General features: G+C 42.4%; 1 protein-coding gene across 1 annotated transcript in view; it reads left to right on the forward strand.

Moving 5' to 3' along the window:
• Window positions 1–22,575, forward strand: part of UMODL1 (uromodulin like 1) — a 66,137-nt gene extending 43,562 nt beyond the window's left edge. The window contains exons 15-23 of the mRNA XM_055702748.1: window positions 5,138–5,351; window positions 6,848–6,985; window positions 8,681–9,144; window positions 9,760–9,902; window positions 11,048–11,284; window positions 12,077–12,236; window positions 15,233–15,317; window positions 18,052–18,259; window positions 20,560–22,575. Coding sequence (XP_055558723.1) covers window positions 5,138–5,351; window positions 6,848–6,985; window positions 8,681–9,144; window positions 9,760–9,902; window positions 11,048–11,284; window positions 12,077–12,236; window positions 15,233–15,317; window positions 18,052–18,239 — 1,629 coding nt within the window. The 3' untranslated portion in view covers window positions 18,240–18,259; window positions 20,560–22,575. The remainder of the gene's footprint in view (window positions 1–5,137; window positions 5,352–6,847; window positions 6,986–8,680; window positions 9,145–9,759; window positions 9,903–11,047; window positions 11,285–12,076; window positions 12,237–15,232; window positions 15,318–18,051; window positions 18,260–20,559) is intronic.
• Window positions 22,576–26,607: the final 4,032 nt, after the last annotated feature.

The raw sequence follows: 26,607 nt of genomic DNA on the forward strand, positions 1-26,607 counted from the left end.
TTTTCAGGTTATAAGGGCCAGAAGTTGATCCTTTAAAGTAAGTGAGGAAAGTTTCATGGGCTTTAAAAGCACTGTCAAGTTCCAGTTAAATAGGCTTTGGCAGAGATTTTTTTAAAACCTCTTTGGAGTCATCATCTGCAATTCAGAGGATTTATAAATCCTAATGTGTATAAAGTTCTTTAGTGTAGAGCTGCCCCAGCGCTTGAGTGCCACGTAGTTAAATTGGCAGTACAGCAAATGGAAATACCGTCATTTAAATAATGTGTAGATGAGAATGAGTTGAAAACTTGATGTGACAGTTTGACTGTCATTGTGCAGGCTAGTTTCACCATCCTCCTTGCAATGCAACTGGAAAACAACATAGCTAAGGGTGAAAGAGTATTTTACTCGTCTTAGGTTATGCTCAATCTGTCTTTTGCAACAGCCTAGAGGAATATCACGGCAGCTAGGGCTTGTCCTCAAGAAAATGAATCAGGAAAATAAAAGGTTTGAACTGAAAATGCATTCACTGAGGCACATTAAATTCCTGAGTGAAAAGGGTGTTTTGAATTTGGGTGTCTTGGAGTTATCTGAGTGACAAAAAGTGTGAAACTAATAACTGACATTGCTTTATCAAGGTGACCCGCTCATCTGGAAGTGACATAGCCTGTTTGATGTAGCTTAATGTACTTAAAATGATGGCAGTTAAAGCTGTCTGAATGTGGAATAAGTGTTGATACAGAGATTAAGGCAGTTTCATTATTCCAGTGTAATTTCACTCCTTTTGTTAATTTGCGTTTATCCACAATTTGGGACATCTTGAAAGCTGCTGTGATGGTGGCTGGGCAGATGTGTGCTCCAGTACCTTCTCCCTGAAGGGGCAGCAAAGCACAGACAGTGGAGAGGATTATTTTTGAGTGAAAAAACCAGGCTTAATGCAGAGTTCTGTTCAAATTAATGTACCTTTTACTTACTTATTTCCAGTTTCCAGACTGCCAGTGTGTTCCCTGCTCTGCTGGCCATGCAGGCTCTGGTGCGGGTACCCACAATAGCTCCAATGAACTGCTGTTTACCTGGGACCTGTAGAGGAGTGGTCTGAGAAAAACCCACCAAACATACCACAGCCACTCATGGGGTTAGCCTGGCTGCCTGGGTCTGCCACTTTCTTTTTGCTCAAAAAAACATTGGCCTTTTCCACCCTGTTAAACCGGTTTTAGTGTGGCTTCCATCTGGCCCTGAAGTTGGACTTTATCTGCCTCCCGTTTTTCTTGCCTGAGCAAGGTGCATTCCCTTCCCTCGACGCTGGTGTTAATTTTTCTCATGTTCTCTCCCATTCTTGTTTCTCTTCTTCTGGCGTACTGATTTGTCCTCGTCTGGCATTGCTCATGTTTCCTTTTGTGCTACAGAAATTGTCGATACAATGATGGATCCCAAGGTAATTTATTTGTCTAGTAAGAGAACTTTATTTTTAAGGGTATTATATACTGGATGTTTCCTTCTAAAAAGGTTCAGTCTTTCTTTTCCTTTTGTTCTAGCCCCTCTGTATCAACCGTTATTTTGATAACCTAGGGTGTGGTACCTGTTGTGAAAGCCTGTAGCCTTCTGGAAAAAGGGTTTTGTAGTGTCATCTAGTGGCTAAACATAAACACCGTGAATTTCCCCTGACACTTCAGGCTCCGAGTCCTGCTTTGTGAGGAAAAATATGAACAAGGACAGAAAAAAAGCAAGCAAACAAACAAAAAACCAGACACAAATATTTCCCAAGCCTGAGGTAACAAGAACCACTGATAAAATAAAACCTTCAGGATAGATGAGAAGGGAATCCAGGTGAAATAGGGGGTGAGCTAAGAGGACATCACAGGTGTGTGTATTTGATGTCTAGAAGTTCAGACAAAAACTAAGAAGGATGAAAACATAGGGCTGACCTCCAACTTTTCACTACATGCTTGTGAAACAGCAGAAAGAGGGAGGAGAAAGGGCCCTAGAGCCCCCTGACTTGGTGAAACAGGAGATGTTTGGGCTGACAAGGACAGCCTACGATCTACCCAGGCTTCCGTAGGGAAGTTAGCTCTTCCCATCCTCCTGGCTCTGCCTGTGTGCCCCACGGGTCACTGGCAGGATTTGCTGCCTAGGACTTCCAGGTGCATGGGAGCCCTTTCCAGGTGCACATAAGGGGTTTGATTCGTGCAATGTTACTTTGCCACCAAGTGCATTCAACACACATCAGCTCTGACAACTCAGAAAAGGGTTGCAGCACGCCTGCGAAACCTAGGGTGGTCTGCAGGGCTGGATAATATGTAGCGGGCAAGTAAGTTAGGGCTGGATAACAGACAGCAGACAGGTAAGTCAGGCTTGGCATGTAGCTGTGCAAAAGCTCTGATGTCCCGGGAGAATCCAGCACAAAATGCACAAGCTCTGTGCATGGGTGCAAGAGATATGAGGCTGCTTCTCCCGTTGGTCCCCATCGCTGCCCCTTGCCTTGCCTCTTCCCCAGGGTCTCCCTAGTAGGAGTCTCTGCCTGCATCCCTAAGTGTTACATCACTGACGTAAGCCCTGCCTTAAACTCATGGTTGAAATCCAGCCCTGCTGCTCTAGATACTTCCTGCAGAAGACATGTAGAGGAAGAAGGGTTTGGAGGCGACTGCAACATAGCCCCCACCTGCCCCCTTAATTATCTGGAAATTTGAGCTAGAGAATTGAGGAATACATCATAAACACAGGGCCTAAACCAAAGTGAGGTGCTGGGAAAGAGGTGCAACTCTCCTGTGCAGGGCAGCAACATTCCAGATCTTACCTGGGCCAAGTGCTGCTTGTCTGGCCCATATGGTGTGGTTGCTCTGCTGCTCTGCGCCTTCCTCTATACTGGTATCTCCTGGGACCCTGATAGCTGCTGGAAGGCGAAGGCAAAGAGCAAGTACGCTGAGAAATCACAAAAATTTAGGTGTTTCTGTGGCTCTTTCCATCTCTCTGTGTCCTGTATTGAAGCTAGTGGCTGTTACATACAAGGAAGCTGTGTGTATCTCAGGCTTAGGATGCCTGGCAGGGATGGCATGGGATTTATTCTTCATGTGCTGCTGGGAGCTGATCTCTTACTGTGGACAGTCTCCTGTTGCACTGTTGCTGGCAATTTCTAAGTCAATTTTAATATCAGTAGCTCAGGACAGCCTGTCTTACCTGCCTGATGCAGGCTTTGAAATTATGTCCCACGCTTTCTGTTGCTGTACTATTTGTAAGTATGGAAGAATGTAAAAAGACTTCCCAGACAAACATGAAAGATATTACGAAACACAGAGGATCTGTGAGCATCTCCTGGAGAAAGGGAGAGAAGAAAATACACAGCTCTAATGGAAAAATTCAGGACATTGATGGATGGTATCACGCAGCCTGGGCTTACCCTGGCAACTGGTCTTCAGGTATGCATTTTTCCTGCATAGTGGCTAGATGTTGGGGTAAGACCTGGCATGTAAATCTGTGTGTATGTGTGTGTGTGTGCGCACCCTGCTTTCCCTTGGGACATGCGGATTGGCAGGGAGTACAGTGCAGTCTAATCGGGCCCTTTGTCTGGGTGACCAGAGGAAAAGGACGGAGGGGAGAACTTGTGGATGTTTACCAGTTTCTCTTTGTGGTGAGTTTCTCAGAAATAGGCTGTATTTCTCTGTATAATGTTTTCTCAACATAGCCTTGAAGGCTAAATTAATATTAGCCCTGTGTCTTGTCCTGGGGTTGGTCCTATGAGATGATGTCATCTGACCTGTGTCTGCTCCTCCAGTGGCTGGTGCTGGGCGTGGAGATGAAGGGGAATGGTGCTGGAAACGCAAATGCTGTTGTATGCACACCCCCCCCCGCCCCCCCCCCCCCCCCCGCCCAGGGCTCCTGTATATGTCTAGATGTCCTACCCTATGGACTGCTCTCCTGTGGGAGGAGGAGGAGCAGATGTTCCCGTGGGTGGCTGCTCTCCAGAGGTACCCAACCCTGCCTTGAAGGGTGGAAAGGGAAAAGGTCGAACATACAGCTCCAGTCAGTTTATCCCTTCAAGAGGGGCTGGTGCCTCCATTGGAGCTGGATGGTGGAGAAGCTGAGCAGCCCAGGTGATGTAGAGCCTCACATAGGGCTGTGTTTTCCCATCCCACAGAAGCAGACCATCCTGCGCTCCAGTGTGGTAAAGGAGGCTTCTTCTGGGGCTGTTATGACTAATGCTCAGTGTGCTTTGAAAAAGGTGGCATTTGCTTTCTTAGACCGCTAGTGAAGTCCAAGGTTACTGTGTACAGACTGTGAATGTTTATTTTATTGATTTTTCAGACTAGGCTAAGTTCAGCTGTGATTTGGTGCTGCAATACACCGAGGGTGACTGTTCCTATTTAAAATAGTGCAGACCCATCCTAGCCTGGCTCTTGGACTCTTGAGGAGGACCATGAGTCAGGGCTCTGTGCCCTGATGACAGTCAGAATTTGCAGAAATAATACAATACTCCTCAAAGAAGACTTTAATGAAATATTTCTGAAATCAAATTGAAGAGTAGTTTGATGGGAGGTTGAACTGTGTGGCAGTGCTGGTGAAATGAAACACGTTTCTGTTTTCTTTACCCTGGTCCAGGCATTTTAAAAAAAGGCATTACTTGTTTGGCTCACTTGTTTGGTGAGAAACCACCTGTGAAGAAAGGCTTGAGGGTGGTCTGCTCTAAGCTGTAACCCACCTGAGCTGAGGGACCCCTCTGAGATATATATGCAGCGTGGAGTGTCAGGAGGCATTTCTACTTCCATCAGCAGCTTCTCCTCATGTTGGGTTGCCCCCACTCCCTGGAGGCATTTTGAGAGGCAGAACATGGGAGCTTCCCTGCAGTCTCCTCCCTTTCTATTGTCAGAGGCAAGGACCTGTGCCAAATGACAGATGATTCTTAGTGATGAATCTTACTTGCTTAACTTGTTTAATATTAATGGTTAAATATATACCATATTCTTCAGCTGCTGTAGAGTGGAAACATTATAAAGCAAAAAGTCAGTTTTCTGCTGCTTCCCTCCAGAATATGAAGCACGATTGCAATTAGTTGCTGGCTGAGGTTAAGCCATGACAATAATGCTCTTTTCTGGGCAGTGTACAAAACCTAAAATGTAATTGCTTCTATGTGTCTATCTGCACATGCATTTTGTTTTTATTCCAGGTACATAAATCTCTGCCCCTGGAGGCTTTGCAGCAGATGGATGCTGGTCTGATTAAAGTGTTGATAACAGGTATTACTAATGGGAGCACAGTAGTAAGCTTCAATTTACTGATTGCAGAAGATGTGGATATCTACTACATCATCACCACTTTTCGTGATGCCTTTGAACACAGCTCCTATTTCACGGTTGACAAAAGCAGTCTCTCCATAACTGGTAAGGAGCACCTTGTGCCCTACAATAGTTCTTCAGAACTAGAAAGGTGATAAAGTCTACTATTAATCTGTATTTTTTTGAGGTGGAAGTGTCTGTAAAACAGATGGATGAAAAGCCATTCTCTTTATACTGCTTCTGCTTAAGCATCAATAAACTTTTTCAGGGAACATCAAAAGATGAAATAAGAAGTGAGGTACTCCTGATCCAAAAGGACAAAACCAATTGGTCTTTTGGTCTATAGCTAGATTAATTTTATAGAGAAGTATAGAGACATTAGAAACAGTGGTAACAAACTGAGGATTTTATAAGCTAGCAAGTGGAAACAGGTCCCTGTACACAGACATAAATAGCTTTGTTTAAAATAATTTTGAAACACATTACCCTCTGCTTTGCACTGATAATTTTGCATGAGGTAGAAACTCCAACAAACAAATGAATAAACATGCAAATTCTTCTGCACTGGGAGTATGTGTTTTCCTCACACACCTGTAAATTGGGAGTTTAGGTGAAATTCCACATTTTAACAAGACCAGTACCATGGCTGATTGTGCAACTTCTTTTCCTGTATATGTATTTTATGTCAGTAAAAGAAATGTTAGTCTCCTGACTAACTGCTGTTGAATTGTGTTTCACAAGTCGATGTGTCATCTTTGAAAAACATACCAAATTCTATATCCTTAACATGATACATTTGTCTAAAGGATATTGTTATAAGCTATCGATTAGAATCTCATGCAAAATGACTTCAGAAACATGTTTATGATCTGCCCTGTACATTTTCTTTGCCTGTTAGCCTCACAGCTGTGACTTTGGAAAGTTATCCCATTAATTAGTATTAGATCATGACCTTCTTGTGGCAGCGCTTTGTAGAATGCCTGACCTCCTTAAACCTGTGCTAAAACAGTTTGCTTCAGGGGCAGGTCGCCACGGAGCAGGCAGTTAGTGCTGCTTTCTGAGTCTCACCTGTGCTGGTACATCCTTACTTGCACAGTTACAATTAGACCTTGGGAAGCGAAAGGGAATTTCCTTCTAAAAGTGAAAATTTTGGCAAGGTAAAAATTAAGAAAGCAACTTGGACCAGTGGCACATCCCTCCTGCTTCACTCATGCTAGGCATTTACTAACCATCTCCTCAGGAGTGTGAAATGGGGGAGGCAACTGAGGAAGCCCCCGGGGTTAGAAGCATCCCACCAGGCTGTTGCTCAGGTTAGGAGGATAGGAGCTCTGCAGCAGGGTGGGTATCTGCCGAGGACCATCGGTAGTACAGCTCCTGGAGGATTTTGTCAATGCCTTGCAATTAGCCCTCTAGGCTGTGCTTCCAGCATCCCACCTCTTCTAGACCCAGCAGCTGCATGACACTTACAGTAGAGTATCACACCTAAGAGGTGTAATCCCACCATAGTATTATGAAGATAAGACCGTGCTCCATTTTCAGAACCATCACATTTTCTTTCATACTCTTTCCATTTTTGCCTTTTGCTTAAATATACCTGACAGATTATGATGAGTGCAAAAGCAAAGACGATGACTGCTCCCCAGACGCATCATGCCATAACATGCTTGGATTTTACCAGTGCAACTGCAATGAAGGATTTGCTGATGTGCATCCAGAAAGGCCTGGAAGAAGCTGTGAAGGCAAATACAGTTTTATTATCTAATGGCTAACTGAATGCTTAGTGATCTGATCTTTACTGGATCATGGTCACACATGCCACAGGTCTTGAAATTTTGCCAGGGATGAATTTGGTTTGTTGTTTTCAGCTGGATCCTATTGGGAAAAATCTTGCAGCAGACTTTAAGTATTTCTGACTGTAATACTCTGTCATGAAAGTTTACTATATTAATATTTTATGCTGTCTTCATAAGATTCTTTTAACAATTCTGTTTTCTCATATTTGCCATTAAAATGAGATAGAATTGTCAAGATTGTTACTTATTTTCATTAGCAGTAGCAGAGGGGACAGCAGAGATAATAAAGAAGGTAACAGAAAGCACTAGGTATATGGTTTGACCTCGGTATGGCAGCAGGGATGATATGTTGGTATTACAAACTACTTTTTTGTATGAGTCAATTCATCTAGCTTCACTGTTTCCTTAAATCATTTGTTAGCTGACGTATGACGTCTTTAAGGTCCTAAATTCTTTTAGGCTTCTTCAGTAATTTATATTTGGTTTTGTAACCACAGTGATAAGCTACTCTCTGGCTGAAGTCACAGTGATTTGTCAACTGATACCAGCATTTCCTCAGTTTTGTTTAACCAAGATATTTAGCATTATGACAACGAGCATTTGGGAAATTTAGCTCTGAAAGAGCTCAGATTTTTCTTTTTCTTCCTCTTATATTCAAATCAACAACCTCTTAATTTGGGGCATTTTCAAAAGCTGGGAAGTTCTAGGAGTATGTGCGTGTGTGTGTGTGTGTGTGTGTGTATGTTATACATATATATATATATGTACAGAGTTTATATGTTGCTTGGAAAAGAGATGCTATTTGTATATACAACCCATTGAAATTATTTCAGAGATTTTTTGTGTAATGAGACACATTCTTTGTGTTCCACTGCAAATGGAGTTTGTTATCTTGGTGCTCTCTAAGTCAGTGGTGGATGAGCACTTTGGTTTCTACCAGCAAAGAGTCATGGGGTAACCCCAGAGCCTGTGCTGGATGTTGAGTGTTCAACATACACACAGATGTTGATCTCAGCCTCTGCTTCCCCTTTCCCCCTGCTTGCTTTCTTCCTGAAACCACTAAAGATTTCTTCAAGCACATTTGTTGAACTCCCTACTCTGTCTCTCAAGACACATATGTACAATGTGGGCCTGCAAACTGTGAGGTTTGTCCTGCACTTTCCCCAAAATGGGTTTTCCAAAGCTCTCAGGGTCGCATCTTTTGGGTACTAACTGGTCACAAATAGGGCCAGGTTTTTTATCAAGCTCTGCTTCTGTTCGTACCTCACATCCCAAAGTGTGCAGTCTCCTATAGTACTAGGCAAAAACATATGAACACTTGCTGACCAACTTACAGGGGGGATCTCTCGCAATCACTGATCTTCCAAAAGCTGTGTATATGTGTTTTACTTGAGCATGCTAATTATTGCAGCTCTCAGGAAACAGAGCACTTCAGCTTTACTCACAGGCACTTTATGTATCTCTTTGGCTTCTTCTTTAAGAAAGCCACAGCTTTGGCAGTAAGTAGAGTAGGTTAAAAAAACAAAAGAAGCTAGTTTCCTGCCAGTAACTGTGATTTCCTCCTAAAAGTTTGCTTTTACCTTATGATATCAATCTGAACCTGTAAATTACAACAGTACCTTTATTTTTGGCACTCTTCAGCATTTCCTATCAGCCAGAAGGCAACAATGATGGAAAAGAAACCTGTATACAGCACAGTTTTACCTGCAACATCTTTGCAAACTTCAGCTCATGTTTCTTCCGCTGCTTTATTGGACTTTTCTGCTACTGAACACAAAGGAAGAGCTCTTGAGGACACCACATTCTCCAGCGTGGTGCTGCCTTCTTTCACCATGGATCCCGTGTCAACTCCTGATGTTTCTCCTCAAGCATCTCCTCTCCCCCTTGTTAAACCTGCCCAGGAGTTTTCCATTAAAGATGCAGTGAGAGTGTTTTGTGAAATTGAGAAGATTGTCCTTGCTGTCCAGAAAAGGTTTTTACAGCAGGAGTCTATCCCAGAAACTTCCCTGTACCTGGGGGAGCCTCGCTGCAATGTGAGCATCAGCAATGGCACTCACGTTGTGCTGCAGGCAGGCTGGAGTGACTGTGGCACTGAAGTTGAGACTGTAAGTCCCCTGAGCCAGTGAATGTGGAGAAGCCCTGGGAAAATTTTTCTGTGAGGGGGTGGGGTGATGAGGAGAGGGGCAATGGCAGATCCTTAGCTAGGTATACCATCCTATTAGTTGCTGAAATGTTGGATAAGGAATTTCTTCAGAGAAAGAAACTCCCTCCTTATGATGGAAAGTTACCTCTGTTTGGGACAAGGGTCAAGCAAGAAAGAGAAGGGGAATCTTTGAGGTCAGGCAGCAAAACTCAAGGGCCTCTCCAAACTGAAAGTCACTTCCCATGCCTCTCTGGGTTCCCTTTGCAGCTGTCAGAAGCTTCTCTTTTCTTAAAAGCAATTTTATCATCGTATTGGACAATACTCCAATTGCTACCAGTAGTGGGGACATAGAGTGATGGTTATGTCTTTGGATCCCAAACCAAAAGTTATGTTCAGGCCACACCAAAGCACAGGAATTCCCTTATGGAGCAATGATCATAACAGACTAAGGAAGAGGAGGAAGGCTGGTGGATTTTCATTACCTCATAGTACAGCAACTAAGATGCTAGAGGTTTAATCTGTTTGATTTTTGCAGCCAGGAGGATGTTCACAAGTTGCACTTTCCTCTTCCTTGCAGAACATGACTAATACTGTAGTGAAAACCATCCTTCGGAATGATGTTTCTGCTCAGAGAGTAATTCACCACTTAAAAATTGCCAGTCCCATTCACTGTGTGTTTCAAAATGATCTCCTGGCTTCCTCTGGATACTCTGCGGAAGGGTAACAACCCTCTCTCCTTTGAAATGCTGTTGTGTGGCTGAGCAATGCTGCATTGGAAAAATCCCCAGGGACCTTAGCTATATCCAGTGACATTACTTGTTATGATAAGTAGTCTGCCATCCTGTGAGTCTTGTGCTCAAGTGACCCCTGCTATGTGCTTCTCTTCGACTCCATTTGTCAATAGATCCAACAGCCAACAAGCTTGGCCATTGCCTGACTACACCATAGGTGAAAATAAACCTTTGGGAGCTACTGGTGCAGGTTCAGGAGTCAGAATTTCTGACCTCTCTTTGCCTTCCTGGGCAATCACATGTAGCAATAGCAGTATTTTCCTGCTTTTGGAACATAAAAATGATGTATCTTTTCAAGTGATGCAGGCATGCAGACTGCTATGTGGGTTCTGAGGATGGCAATTTTTAACCCCCACAAATCCTTATTTAATTAAGTTGGGAAAAAAGGAAGATATGTAATCTAAATACTTTTTTATGGAAGGCCCCATCTTCAAGTAAGATGGAATCAAATCCACTGTTCACAGAAAATCGAGCCCACACTCACAGAGAGAAAAGGTGGCAGCACCACCTTTGCTCTAATGGTGAATGTTCTCCCTTCATACAAGTGCACATCCTCTCCTTTGTGTAGCACCATGCTTAAGCTATCATCACCAAATCCACTTTCTGTTCAGACATCATATTTTCCTTTCTATCCCCTCCTGCAAAGTCTTTGTCAGGCCCTCTCTGACCTCTGTAATTTTCTCATGTTCCTCACTTACTGTTCAATTTCAGCCCTTCTCATTTTTTTTCTTTTCTCTTCTGCACTAAGCTCTTAGTCTCCTTATTTTGAACTTTAAGACAGCTCATAGTCTTCTCCTTCTATTCCACTCAAATATTTCTTTCTGCTTTATCTGTATTGCTAAGACATTCCACCCTTTGGATTTTCCCACTTGCTTTCCATGGTCCCCACCTTTCCAACTGAAAACTCGATGCATTTTCACCCTTTCCTCTTGAATGGTGTTCTAACATTTTTGACTGCAGATAACTCTTCACTACTTAAATGCACAAGAGATGAAGAAATGGGCACTGATTTATGACTTACAGAAACACACAGTCAAATTTGTGGTCTTTAAAGGAGGTTAATTGATGTTTCAGGCTTTACACCATCTTTGAGGATTTGCATGGATCTGGACACTTCAGAACAGAAATGCAGTTGTTTATTGGAAACTCTCCAATACCCCAAAATTTCAGCATCTCTGCCAGTGACAACGTACTGATTGAAGTGGGGATCCAGAGAGCAGACAGCAAGCTCAAGGTGGTCCTCACTGACTGCTGGGCAACTCCAACTAATAACTCAGTGGATCCCCTCTCGTTTGTTTTTATTAGCAACAGGTACAGCAATGCCACTTGCAATAACATGTGCTATGTCTTAGCTCTTCCAGTGGTGCTAACTACTAATGTGTTGTATTTTAAATGCCTTTTATGTGTGTTCTTATCATTTATATACATGGTTCCTTACCATTTAGACTGGTCATGCCTGCTTTGAATGAGTAAGGTAGGTATGAAAAGAAAATATTTTCAAAGGGTAATGTGGTAGTTGTTCCAGTTTGGTTGTCTTCCTGATAGTGGTTTTGGCAATCAGTAGCGAAAGAGCATTTGAAAAGTGTGTGCTTTATTTCTCTGTGGTTCAGCTTTACCAAGAGCTTATGTACCTCTCCTCAGTGAAGACATAGGTTAGTTGATTCCTATGTGTCATGTCTCACACACAATATTAACACAGCCTCTGGTAAAAGAGGAGGCTTGTTCCTGTCTGGATCCTTAACATCACCCTGATGTCATGTTCTTTGGGCTCACCTACCACCTTAAAATACAGCATACTCCTTTCACTCAGTAACAAAATCTATTCTTTTTAATATGATGATGTTCTTTCAACTTGAGTGTGGTGAAGTCAACTTTAAATCCTTACTGTCGCTCTTTCCCTTCTTTTCAAACTCTACAGCCTCTTTCTATTCAGTTACTATAAGAATAAAGCAGCAAATAGCCCCTTATCACCCCTGCAGTGCTGGAGAGCTGCTTCACGGAGGGTCTGGCTGTGACTTGCTAAAGGAGCCTTACAATCTGAGTTACATGCTATAACCTTCTATAGCCCTGGCTGTTATGTATGTTTTTTCTCTTCCTTTTCAGCTGTTCTGTCCCAAATACGTATACCACACTGCTAGAGAATGGGAATTCAAGCAAAGCACAGTTTAAGATGAAAATTTTTTCCTTTGTCAACAATTCTGTGGTTTACTTACACTGCAAAATTCGTATTTGTATGGACAGCCCAGGAAGCACCTGCAGGACAGTAAGTGATTTTCTCCAATATTCTATTTTTCTCCGACGTGCCATATGCACTCCTGCTATGGAATTGAAGGAGTAATGTTTCCAAACAGGGTTTAAAATAGCGCTTGAAGTTTTCTTTCATTCTCTGCTGAAAGCAGAGAGTATCAGGGAAGAACTGCAACCATATGGAAGTGTCTGCTTTTCTTCCCGTTCCTCATCCTTGTATTTAAAAGCATGTAGCTTGCGTGTAAGATGCGGAAATCAAAGTTGGGGAACATAAGAACTGAATCTTTCACCTCTGCACAGGGATGTCTAGAAGGCAATGAACAGAAGTCACAATGAGATAGGCTGTTCAGAAATATGACAGCTCAGATGGACATGTCACAAAAAAGCAAGCACCTATATTGGCAGTGTCAGCAGGAAAGTCTGAGTAAATTGATTTGGGATGTTTTTCTGTGCTTTTTTTTTTCCCCTCTAGAGATTTGCTTCTCCGGGTGAGAGTCTAGGTGGCAAGAAAGGAAGCTTTGTGGCATTAAGTTTCTAGGGCTGTGACTAATAGAATTTATGATTTTTTAAAGCTGTATTGCTTTTTGAAGCAATAAACCAAGCAATGTTCTGATAACAACTTCAGATTCTAATTTTCTGTGTTCCAAAGCATTGCTTTGTTTCTTTTTACTTCTAAGTAAGTGATGCACACTGCTTCATATGAAAGTGCATTGCTACCATAGAAATAAGAAGAAAATAGGTTTTGCTGTTGAGGGTTTGTTTGGTTTTTTTTTTCTTTGTAGCAGACACACAGGAATTCTCCTGTCCCTCTGCCAGCCTTCCTGGCTCTTTTTCTACCAAGGATGTTTTCATTAGCAGTTTGGTGTTCCTCCATTGTTTAACACTTTCCTCTAGCTCTAAATAACTCAGTTTAACCCCATTATAAAGCAAATGATCTTTTCCTAAAGGATTAAAAATGGCTAGCAGAAGAAACTTGTTTCCTTTCTCAAAGTACAAAGCTTCCTCCAGATTAAAAAAAAAAGTTGGGGCAGGAAACACAACTGACAGATGGAAAGATGGCTCCAGTTTCCACAGCTGAATTTGTGTGTTAAAAATCAGTGCTTCAGTGGAGGTGGTGCCCTCCATGAGTTCCCCGTGTGTCCCGCACAGCTGAGGAAGGACACTGTGGTGTGTGCAAGGCAGGGGAATAAGAAGGATGGGTGGGACAGGGACCGAGTGGGCTGATATGGCTGCTACAAGGAGTCAAACAGTTGCTTTGCTAGGAGCCAGTGGGTTTATTTTTAGAGCAGGCTTTAGCTGTACGGGTTGAAGGTTAGTAACACCGTTAATTAAATGTCTGGCTTTGATCTAACTACAGGGGTCTGTGATGGGATAATTCTGCTAGCCCAGGATGAGGTTTGGTTGAGATTGACAACTTCAGTAAACAAAGCACAGAAAAGTTAATCTGTGGGGCTCTCTTCTTTCATATATTCTATACCATTAATTTCTGTATTATTCATTTATATGAGGTATATTGTTCTTTCTCCTGTGCAAAACGTACTCCCTATGAAAAGTTAGTGAATTCTGTATCTCAAATCGAGATTAAAATGCTATGCAGAGAAGACAATTACTAGGCACATCTACACAGGATGACAATGGCTTTTATGAATAAGGGAGGGGGAGCTGCAGGAAGTAGAAATATCAAAGAAAACTGGAGGAAGAACAGGTTATATTTGCAAATAACATGAGGTGGCTGGGAAAGTGTCCAGGTCTGGGATCTGATCTTCTGATCTGACTTCCTTCAGGGCAGATTTGCTTCATCTGTTGGCCCACAAATTTGAGACTTACATGTTGTATTATTTCTTTTTACTCAGTCTTTTTATTCCTTGTTTTCTGGTGGAAAAAAGCAAGGTGCTCTGAAGTTTAGAGCAGAAAAAATAGGCTGGGGAGCATGTAGTAAGAAATGAGTAAGAAACATGACTTTGAACGGGGAGAAGAGTGATGTGCTACTGCCATGCATACGTTTAGTGGGACATGGCTGCTCCATGGCCACATGGAACCAAAAAATCATTGACATCAGGGAGCAGCTACGTAACCATAATCTCTAATGGGTCTGCCTAGTTGGGAAAGCTATTTGAGGGTAGGCCAAAGTCATAGCTGCATGGGTATTTTTCTGGGGGCTGACCCAGCTAAAGACACTTGCTGACAGTGGTTTATAAAGATTTTTCAGCGTACCCAGGCTGGTAACACTGGTGAGACATTCTTGTGTAGACAAGCTGGTAAGACAGCTTTGCACTACCCTGCTTTCTTTTGCTTGATTGTAGTATGGTACTGCAGTTTCTCTGTTTTTATGTGCACTTCCAGGAGAGCCACAGTATCATTTGAATAATCTTAACAGGCTATGGATTGCAACTTAAAACAAAAAGGCAGCAAACACACTGAAAGGTGCTACAGAGGAAGTATGCAGAAGAGGAGTGTGCTGTGTATTCTGCAAGTGCTGCTCACACAAAGCTAAAGCAGCTAACCCCCAGCATTTCACAGGGCAGGGCTTTCAAACTAGTAGTTCCCAGATGAGTAGTTTACATGTCACTGAAAAGTTGTGCATTGCTCCAAAATGGCACACAGCTTGGCAGGGGCTGAAAGTTGCCACTGCTTTTGCTGGTGCTGCCTGCCATGGGCAGCGTAAGCACCCAAACAATAATGTTTACAAAACCCTGGCTTATAGAAATCATCAGAATTTTATTCTCCCATGAGAGTTCTCTAAAACAGAAAGTTAATAAAAAGAAAGATTGTCTGTGTGAAACGTCTGTTCACAGCAGTATTTTTCAGTATAACTAATTACAGATTTTATGCTGATGTTTCCCCAATACCATTATTTTTGAACTTCCATTTGGTGCTCATTTCAGTTTAACAAAACAAAACCAAACCCCCAATGAGTGAGAACAGCACTGGGCTTTCACATACTTATGAGAAGACTTTGTAGTTTTAATTAGTAAACGATATTACTTGTTGAAGTTTGAATTGATTTTACAGAGATGCCATGCAGCTCGATTCCTGAAGACTGGTGAAACCATTGCTACACACAGAACATCCTGGGGACCCCTGTGTAAATCAGCTGGTGAGTTGTGAATAGATGCTTACAAAAAGGGGACACAGATTCTGTCAAGATTCTTCTTCAGTGGCAAAGGAACCTCAAGGTTTTCCCGCCCCTCTACATATTTTTCTGAAGAGCAGGCGTTCTTCCTGAAGCCATGTGACAGTGTGGGAAAGCATGTGCCCTCCTCATTGAAGTTACTGTCAGACTGTCAAGGGAATGTAGAAAGGAAGAGGATAAAGTAGCTATTTGCACAGGGTAGCAAGTACAACAGCCACAAAATCAAACAGTTATTACAATTGTAAAGTGCGAAAGCAGCTTGAATCTTTTAGATTGCAATTAGTTTAACAAGTGTTTACGCTGTTGTTAGACTGCAATTATATTGAGCTCTGAAGTGCAAAATCAGAGGAGATAAGAGAATGTCTTGTTGTGTTTCCTTATTGACTTCATTACTACCATGAGGGAAAGTGACAGAGCACAGCTGATACAAAGCACCTTGGTTAATCTGGTGGAGTGGTACAGTACAGGTTAACAGAGAGTGAACATGAGCACTGTGTGCAAGCAAGGTCTAATTTGTTATGCATCTGCCTCTCCTGCATTTATTTTGAGTAATGCTTTCAAGGGCGCCTGTGAGCTTTTAACATTTTCAGTCACCTGGCCTCCTCTAGTCATTTGTATTCATATCTTATTAGCATAAAACACTCACTGAGAGTATTTGTACACATCGATATCAGATTAACATGTAGCTATTGTGAACAGACAGAAATCACCCCCTTGCCTCCTGCTAGTTGCCTGTTCTGCCAGTCACTTAACGCTTTTATGACTGTGGAGATCAGTTAATGCTGGACTGTTAGTGGGTCCCAGGTATATTTTTCTCCTGAGTTGTGATGTGATAAAAACTGGCTTTGGCTTAGCATTTTGTATTTTAATTCCATTATATGCAAGTATAATTCTGTTAGAATAAGCCTCCAGTTCATTTCTGAATTAGTTCTTTCTTAAAAACTTTTTAAAGTTTTGTTTAAATTTGTTTAAATAAAACAAAGTTTAAATTGTTTTAAAAACAATTACTGCAGCTTTCTTTGTACAGCACTTAGATCAAGTAGATCTCACTCTCATTTTCACTGGATACTCCAGTGTATTTCTAATATTGAAAAATGGTCATTACACAAAAGGAACTCTGGTGAGGGCAGCTTTATTTGGGCTGACATACCCTGATTCCTGGGCAAAAGTGGTACTACTAGATGTTGTCTCTTATTTCCAATTTATGTACTCATATCACATTTTAAGTGTGAGGCTAGACCTAGACAGTGCTATACATCTCTTGTGTTCAAGGAGGCAACATGAATTATGATGTCAGGTAAGCTGCTGCAGTGAAACATGAAAAAAGCTTGAACTGGTCCACCTATACTGCTTGGCCACATGCTATAGCAAAGACCACTGGTAACATCCTCAGAAAGGCCCGTTCTGTCTGCATCTGGCTACAGGCTGCCATTTCCATTGTGATTCTTCTTTTTGATTCCTTTGTTTCATACTGAAATTCAGAAATAAGCCTAAATATATTATGGAAAACTGCTTTGGCCTGTCTTGGAATGATGCCCTGGATACTGCATAGCTTGGACACCACTATCACATACCTCTGTGGCTGGCAGCAGTGATCTTTGGCCAAAGGTCTTGTTTCTACAGGCATGTATGTGTTAGTGTTTGTCTTCTGTGCACCTCAGGTGCTGCACAAGTGCTTGGCTAAATAAGTGCTTTCCTGAAAATGTATGCAGACAAATAGATGTTTTTGTACGTGCATCAAGCATTTACAAGAGTGAATTAGAAGTCTGCAAGAGTACGTGTACAAACATGAATAGAGGCATAATGTTAATGGGAGAGAGAATTCTGCTTGCAGATTTGGACAAATACATGGAAGTGACTACATGTGAACCATCTGAACATGTTCTGTCATTGGTGAGTGGAGCCTAGGGACATAGCTGGCAACAAGGGACTTGACTCTTGCCCACACATAGGCATTTAGTGCTCGTGACCCATGGTGCCCATTCTTTCCTTCCCCTCAGTGTCTGAGTGCTATTCCAAAAGACTATAGGTGTCCTGCAGGTCCCATGCCATGTCGGCCAGACTTGTGCAGACACTGTAGGAACCTTTGGCTTCTCAGGTGGCACTGGATGCCTACACTCAGGCTGCAAAGTTGAGCCCATGATGACCACTTCAGTGTGATTCACTTACCTGCCTCCACTGACTGTCCCAGCCAGATCTCTGCTGACTAGAATGGGAGCTTAGAGACCCAGCACACACAAAGAATCATTCCCCAAATATTTTGTGTTTAAAGAAGTGTTACATATGAGATAAAAGCAAATCAAGTTGTTTGTATTAATTGTAGGTGAATGGGGACAGGATAAAGATGGGAGAATGCTTCACCTCTAGGGTTATTCTGGAAGTAAGGCAACATTTCAAAAAGTCACCAGTGCTGATGCTTTAATTCTTATTTTTGCAGAAAATTGTAGTGTCAAATTCCAAAGACATATTACATTCATGTTTGCAGGGACTATACACTTGTATGCAAAAAGAGGACTTGGACCATGGCTCACAGACCTTACATGAGAATCACCCTCTCCAAAAGGCTGATGCATTTCTGTATCACAGATTTGTGCTTCAACATGCGTGTTGGCTAATTTGTAAGAAAGGCTTGTTTCTTACCCCAGGAAAAGATTCAGTAATTTCAAGACTTTTTTCTTTCACCCCTTGTTCTTTTTAGCATCTGATCTGGAGAGAGAGAAGGAGTCTGGGATGGGAGTTGGATACATCATCCTCATTGCCTTTGCTGTGTTTGGTTTTGTGCTGGGAGTTGTGAGCCTTCTCATTTTCCAGTACCAGCGAAAGACGAGAAGATACAACTTCAGAATCAAGTCAGACAACTTTAGCTACCAAGTGTTCTATGATTAGTGATTTCCAGGTTACCAGATGTAAGTAGTGAATTATGATCAGTTACTTTTTTTAGTTGTTTATTTCTTCCTGGAATGGTTAAATACTTGCAGATGAGCATCCTCTGTTTAAGAGTATTTGAACATCCTGCCGTGTTTGCTGTGGGTGAAGGTTATAGAAGTAGCAATGAAATTCCTACTTTTGCCTGTTCTCAAATGCTGCAGACTACAGAGGAGGAAGACAGTTTTCATATTCCTTCATGGCTTTGGTCTCAGTCAAAGTAAATGACACACCACTTTAGAAGGACACTAGTAACCATTTCTAGAAAAAAAGTATCCCTTTTGGTTTTGGATCATGGATTAGTATAATAAAAGACAGAAACTTTATCGTTATCTTTATAAATCTGCTTCATAAGCTGATTTGCTTCAAATGTTATCCCCTTCTGCCAAACTTGGGTTGAATTCTTTTTTTTTTTTTTTTTTTGAGGGGGTGTTTTTCAAGGTAATAGTGGTATGTTAGACGTAAAGAGCTTGAGATATTGATAATGGATAGGCAGTGCTTACAAGTACCTGCAGAGAGCCTGAAAAGAGAGCTCGGAAGAGTGTTAACCACTACCACATGTTCTGCCTCTGCAACTTGGGAATTTAACACTTTTCCAGAATACCGTAGGATTCAGCACTTTTTCTGTAAAATGAGTGTGTTCTAGCAGCTCACCACCATTTGTATGTTTGTCCCTTTAAGAGGAAGAGAGAGAGAGAGCATGTAACATTGATTCACAGCTCAAGGATGTTTACTGCGGATCCAATTCTGTTCCAGGGAACCAGCTTATTTGACATTGTTAGCAGAGTTAATAACTCTTTCCTGGTGGAGGCCTTGTACATGACAATGCAGCTGCCACAGTAAATTCACCAGACTCACCATGATGGAATTTGCAGATAATTTAGTTTCACTAAGTACAATAATGCTTAATATATATCACAGCGAAGGGACAGGGAACACTATATCCCAGCTATCTGCTTTTAAAGTCTTGAATAGTCACTCTTAGCTCTACTTCCTCTAGTCTTACATTTCAGAGATGTGATGGGTTGACCCTGGCTGGGCGCCAGGTGCCCACCAAAGCCATGCTATTGCTCCCTCCTCAGCTGGGCAGGGGGGAGAAAATATAACAAAAGGCTCATGGGTCAAGATACAGATGGGCTCTCTCAGATCACTCAGCAATTACAGTCAAGGCAAACCCGACTCAGCTTAGGGAAATTATTACCATTCAAATCAGAGTAGGATAATGAAAAATAAAACTGAAACTTAAAAACACCTCCCCACACCCCTCCCTTCTTCCCAGGCTTAACTTCACTCCCAATTTCTCTACCTATCCCCCTGCAGCGCAGGGGGCTGGGGAATGGGGGTTGTGGTCAGTTCATCACACGTTGTCTCTGCTGCTCCTTCCTCCTCAGGGGGAGGACTCCTCACACTCTTCCCCTGCTCCAGCATGAAGTCCCTTCCACAAGAGACAGTTCTCCATGAACTTCTCCATCATGAGTCCTTCCCATGGGCTACAGTTCTTCATGAACTGCTCTGGCATGGGTTCCCTGTGGGGTCATGAGTCCTGCCAGCAAACCTGCTCTAGTATGGGCTCCTCAGCCACAGGTCCACAGGTCCTGCCAGAAGCCCGATCCAGCGTCGGCTTCTCGCAGGGTTGTGGCTTCCTTCAGGCATCCACCTGCTCTGGCATGGAGTCCTCCATGGGCTGCATGGATATCTGCTCCACCGTGGACCTTCATAGGCTTCAGGGGGACAGCCTGCCTCACCATGGTCTTCCCCATGGGCTGCAGGGGAATCCCTGCTCTGGTGTATGGGACACCTCCTCCCGCTCCTTTACTGATCTTGGTGTCTGTGGAGTTGTTACTTTCACATACCTCTCTTCAGCTGCAATTTTGTTGCACAGGTTTTTTTCTCCCTTAGATATGTTATCAGAGAGGTGCTACCACTGTTGCTTATGGGTTTGGCCTTGGCCAGCAGTGGGTCCATCTTGGAGCCAGCTGCCATTGGCTCCATTGGACACAGGGGAAGCTTCTAGCAACTTCTCACAGAAGCCACTCTTATCAGTGGTCATGAGTGATTGCAATATTTGATGGTAATGGGAATTCTGGAGTTGTGCAATGAGGTTGTAGCATAAGGGATACTGTCAGGTTCATAACGCTTATATGCCATGTTGGAGCCTCAGCTATTGGCTCCTTTTAGATGCTAGAACTACTCAGCTCTTCTTTCCTATGTATTTACTTTCTTTGGAAGGTAACCAATCATCTTTATCAATTGTGATTAGTTCTTTTTTTATTTTTTCTAGTTGGATCGTATTTCATCACATGGAGAACTGAAGCTTGTCTTCACTCAGCATTTGGCTTTTATTACTGTTCACAATGGTGGCCTTGACTAGTTGCAACACCGACTGTTCCACTCTTCCACATTAATGTCACATATAAAAGGCTTCTATCCCCCCCCCCCCCCTTTTTTTTTTGCAATCATTGGGCTCATCCCTAGTGTCCTAAGAACTATTTGTGACCACAGCTCCTGGTTGAAGTGAATGTTGGCATTTTTTTCCCATTGATTAAATAGAGAGGAATAAAGAAAGACTTCATGGTTCTCTAATCAAGTTTCAGGATCTGGCTGTCCTGTACCATGTTGCTCTGTGCCCATCGTAGCATCATTTGTGTCATTACTATTGACAAGTTGCATGTTTCTATAAATCTTGCAGGAAGTAAATCAGCAGACCCTTAGAAAGATTTACTTTTCAGTTTGTAATTAATTATTTACTTAAGGTGAGGTTGAAACTTTGGTCTGCCGTAACACTGAAGACCTAATTGTGCAACGCCTTAGGTACACAGAAGCAGAAGAACAAGTATTGGATTTGCCACCATATAAAGAAAAGGCACCGTGAATCTGGGGCTTAACCTACTCAGAATGTTCTTCAGCATGAGTTTTGGGATTTGATTGTAAACTCTTTAATCTACAAGGACTCAGTCAAAAAACAAAAAAAAGAAAAAGGAAAAAATAAACTATTTTTGCTACTGGCAGCCCATGATTTCCAGATAAGTCAATTGGTACCTCTGTATTCTGTTTAATTAGACCACAATGATTGTGCAGTCAAGCCACAAAGCGTGATGCCTACCTAGCTGAGAGCATTCCATTTGCAACATAATATTATAAATTTGAGCTGAATTTTGCCTGGCTGCAAGACCCTACCATTAGTGCAGCAGCAAAGGTTTATTTTACATGCTCCATGGGATACAACAACAGCCTGCTCAGCTGGATAAACTAGAACAAAAATATTTTCCATACAGTAAACATCACCTGCAGGACTCTTTCCCAGGGCACTCTTCACTCTGCTGCCCCAAACCTCCACTTCAGTAAACGTGTGAGAAGATGGAGAGTGAAGAAGTGTGGTAACTTGTCCCCTCACCCCTTGGTTCTGATTGCTGCATGCACTTCTCCTACACAGTGACAGAGTCTGCTGTATCTAGGTCACTTATAATTCAGTAATTTACAGTGAATAAGGTTAACTCCTCTTTAAGCTCAATGGACACCATTACAAATAACTCAGTGGAAACTGGTCATTAAAATAGAACTTGCAAATGCTCTTAGTATCCATAGCATTTAGGTACTAATTTTTTTTGTACAGAATAACATTGGAAAGCTTTTTTTCTAACCTCCTAGTCCAATTTCTGCTAGGTAATAAGATCACTGGGTAAAGGACTTCTACATTTTGCAAAAGGTCATACTGATCGATCTTAGAGGTTATGTATACACCTTTTAAATGCATCAATAAATTTTGGAATGATCATTTGCATTCTGCTTTTGAGTCAAATGGATCTTTAAGGAGTAAAAATCCTTGTCTTTTGCTTGCTGAAATATCAGTTGCCAGATCCTGACATAAAAATGATCCATTTGGTTGCAATTCATTAGTGAAACTACAAATTATCTTTGCAATCTTAGAGTCTGATGAACATAACCACTAGCTTTTTATTATGTAGGAGTTTTTTAACTTTTGCTCCATTTACTCTCAAATATATCTAATGTGTTTGCCTTCTCCACACAGTGAAAGGTTAAGTTATTTTACTATAAATATTTTTCTAGTTTTTAGTACTTACAGTCTGAACTGCTTGAAAGTGACAGACTAGAGATCTGCCTATTGGTTTCAGTGGAGCTATGCCATTTACAAAGGCTGAGCACTAGTCTTCAGGAAGAAATGTAAAACAGTAGCTTGTATTTGATACTTTGCATGCTTGGCAGAAACTGCTATTGTGACTATCTGAGGCTGTTTATTGGAGTTCTGATGTCTTAATAAAAGCACTCTTATAACTTATTGTTGACTTTTGTCCTGTTATATTTTCCTTTTATGATTTAGTCACAGGTATTGACATGTGCATTGTGTGGATGTGACAGCTTCTGAAGAACTGTTAAAGTATCAGTATAATGTTCAAACACCACTCAAAACACATGACCTTATCCAAACACCAATGGACTGCACTTAGCAACAATTATGTACCTACATTTACTAAGAATCTCTTTCTTCAACATTACAAAGGGCAAATAAATTTTTAGTTTCATGCTTTGAAGCAAGGACAACCAAAAGAATATTCAACATTCCCAGTCCAATAGTAGTATTGCAGCAATGTGGTGATCCAATCTGAAACTCATGGCACACCAGCCTCCCTGGGCATTTGATTTGTACAGTTCTGACAGCTGCTCCAAAAGCAGTGTATTCAGAGATTACCCTCAAGGAAGCTTACCCTGGGGGCATTACTGGACTTGTCTGGATCCAAGTGTGAAAAGTAAGGAAGAGCACTAGCACTTGCTCCAAATGCTTCCTTTCTCATCCCTGTGCAAAAGTGTTGCACAGCTGCCACCCATTTTTTTTTTTTGTCATTTTTTTCTGTGCTATGTTTCGGTGGCTAGCAGTCACTATTTTCTCAGCGCTGTCTCCCTTTGTGTCCCTTTTCATGCTGAGACACAGAAGTTTGTTCGGTTGAGGCATCAAAGAATCACACAATTTTGGGGGTTGGAAAGGATCTTTAAAGGTCTTTTAGTCCAACTTCCCTACCATGGCCAGGGAAATCTTTCACTAGATCAGGTTGCTCAAGACCCCACCCAACCTGACCTTAAACACTTCCAATGATGAGGTATCCACAGCTTCTCTGGGCAACCTGTTCCAGCGGTTCACCAGCCTCATCATAAAAAATTTCTTTCTTATATTCAATATAAATCAATCCTCCTTCACTTTAAAAACATTTTACCTTGTCCTGTCACTACAGACCTTCATAAAAAGTCTCCATCTTTCTTATAAGCCCTCTTTATATTGAAAGGCTACAATAAAGTCTCCCTGGAGTGTTCTTCAGGCTGAACAACCCCTTCTGTCTCACCATTTCTTCATAGGAGAGATGTTCCAGCCCACTGACCATTTTTGTGGCCTTCCTGTGGACCTGCTCTAACAGGACTATGTCTTTCTTGTACTGGGGATGCCAGACCTGAATGCAGCACTGCAGACAGGTTTTCATGACAATCGAGTAGAGGGAGAGAATCATCTCCCTTGACCTGCTGGCCACATTTCTCTTTATGCAACCCAGGATACAACTGGCTTTCTAGGCTGCAAGTGCATTGCCAGCTCATATCCAATTTTTCATCCACCAGTATCCCCAAGTCATTCTCTGCAGGGCTGCTCTCAATCCATTCATACCCCAGTCTGTATTGATACTGGGGATTGTCTTGACCCAGGTGTAGAAACTTGCACTTGGTCTTGTTGCACTTCATGATGTTCACATGGGCCCACTCCTCAAGCCTGTCAAGGTTCCTCTGGGTGGCACCTCTTCCCTCTACTGAATTAGCAACACCACTCAGCTTGGTGTCACTGCAAACTTGCTGAGAGTGCCCTCAATCCCACTATGTCATTGATGAAAATACAAATAGTATGGGTCCCAGTATGGACCCCTGAGAGACACCACTCATTACCGGTTTCCACTCAGACACTGAGACATTGATTGTAACTCATTGGACACAGCCATCCAGCCAATTCCTTATCCAACAGTCCATCTGACAAACCCATATCTCACCAATTTAACTGCAAAAATATTGGGGAGGGCTGTATCAAAGGCCTTCTAGAAGTCTGGGTAAATGACATCTGTAGCTCTTCCCTTGTCCATTGATGCAGTCACTCCATCATAGAAGGGCACTAGATCAGCCAGGCATGATTTGCCCTTAGTGAAGCCATGTTGGCTGTCTCTAATTACCTCAATGTCTTCCCTATGTTTTAACATGTCTTCCAGGAGGATCTGTTCCATGATCTTACTAGGCACAGAAGTGAGGCTGACTTTTTGGTAGTTCCTAGGGTCCTCTTTTTTCTTTCTTCAGTCACCAGGGACTTCGACCTGGTTGCCATGACTTTTCAAATATGATGAAGAGTGTCTTGGCAACTACATCAGCCAGTTTCCTCAGGACCCTGGAATGCATCTTGTTGTGTCCCGGGGACTTACGTATATTCAGGTTCCTCAGGTGGTCTCAAACCTGATCTTCACTTTCAATGGGAGAGACTTCATTCCCCCAGTCCCTGCTTTGAGGTTTCAGGGGCTTGAGTGATATGGGAAGAGAGATTACTATTAAAAATTGGGCCAAAATATTTGAGTATCTCAACTTTCTCCATGATGGTTGTCACTAGTTCTCCTGTCTCATTTATCAGTGGACAGGGAGGGGGGATGACATTTTCTTTAATCTTCCTTTTCTGACCAATGGACCTGCTGAAGTCCTTGTTACTATTCTTTGCATCCCTTGCCAAATTTGGCTCCAGCTGTGCCTTAGCTTTCTTGATCCCATCCTTAGACATCTGAGCAGCATCCCTATATTATTTCTAGGATACACATCCCTGGTTCCACTACCTGTGCATTTCCTTCTTATACTTTAGTGTGATGAGGAGGTCCTTACTCAGCCATACTGGTCTCCAGGCTTCCTTTCCTGATTTCTTTCACATGGGAATTGAGAGGTATTGTGCTCTAGGAAATATGTCCTTAAGGAGCAGCCAGCTCTGTTCAGCTCCTTTATCCCTGAGGGCAGTTGGCCAGGGGGTCTCATCCACTAATTCCTTAAACAACTGAAAGTTTGCTCTCCTACAATTCAGTGTCCTGACACTACTCTTCACCTACCCCATATACCTCAAGACTGAGTTCCACCAGGGCATGATCACTATAGCCCAGGTTGCTGACAGAATTGACATCTATATTTAGTTCATCCATGCTGGCCAGCAGCAGGTCTAGTAATGCTTCTTCTCTGGTTGGGCTGCCTACCACCTGGATTAAGAAATTATCTTTTTGCACTCCCAGAGTCTCCTGGATTGTTTACATCTTTCTGTGCTGCCTTTCCAGCAGATGTCAGGGTGGTTGAAGTCTCCCAGCAGGACCAAAGCCTGCAAGTATGAAGCTTTGTCAACAGATTTCCCTTGAATGAGCAGCCTGTAGTAAATACCAGCTACAAAGTTTCCTTTGTTGGCCTGGCCTGTAATTTTTACCCATAAACTCTCGATCTGATCATTGCTGTTTTTCAAAGGTAGCTCTGTGCAGTCAATCAATTTTTTTACAGAGGGCAACCTCCTCATGCGTCCTTCCTTGCCAGTCCCTTATGAACATTTTATAGCCATCGATTGCAGTGCTCCAGTCATGTGATTTGTTCCACCATGTCAGCTTCCAAATCCTCCTGTTTGTTACCCATGCTGTGTGCTTTGGAAAAGAGGCACAGAAGGTGGGCTATTGACCATGTCACCTTTTTAGAGGAATATACCCTAATTTCTTTGAGGCATTTCACAGGTGTTTCCTGTGAAGGGGGAAACATATGAGGTGCAGTAGGATCCCTCTGTCTCTACCATTTCACCCCATCTGCTGCTCAGACAAGTTTTGATGGCTTTGGAGGGCTCATTTTAGACTGCTGTGGTCAGTTCCCCATATCAGTGATCAGGCAATCTCACCTAACAAGTAGTTCTGAGACCAAGGAGAAATCTTGTACAGGAGCAGCATCGACCATCTCCTGTTTCCAGTCTGGTGTTGCCCACCTTTTGTTCTGTTAATGAAGCACTGGCTCTAGATAATTATTTGAGACAATGGATGAAAAATATGTAGAAATGAAGATTTAGTTTTGACCTCTTACACTGTTTCCTAAGAAGCACTTCAGAGCAGTGATATGCGTGCCTAATGTCCCTATTGTTCACTGAGAACACAACACTGCTGATACCTGATGCAAAACACTCATCATTATTCCTTTCCTATTATGATGCTGCCAAACTCTGGTCCCAGAAGGGTTGAGAAAAAGCGGAGATAATTGGAAAATTTCCTTGGCCGTTAAAATACAGAAGAGCTGA

Source organism: Falco cherrug, chromosome 2, assembly GCF_023634085.1.
Source record: "Falco cherrug isolate bFalChe1 chromosome 2, bFalChe1.pri, whole genome shotgun sequence".
Classification (NCBI taxonomy): domain Eukaryota; kingdom Metazoa; phylum Chordata; class Aves; order Falconiformes; family Falconidae; genus Falco; species Falco cherrug.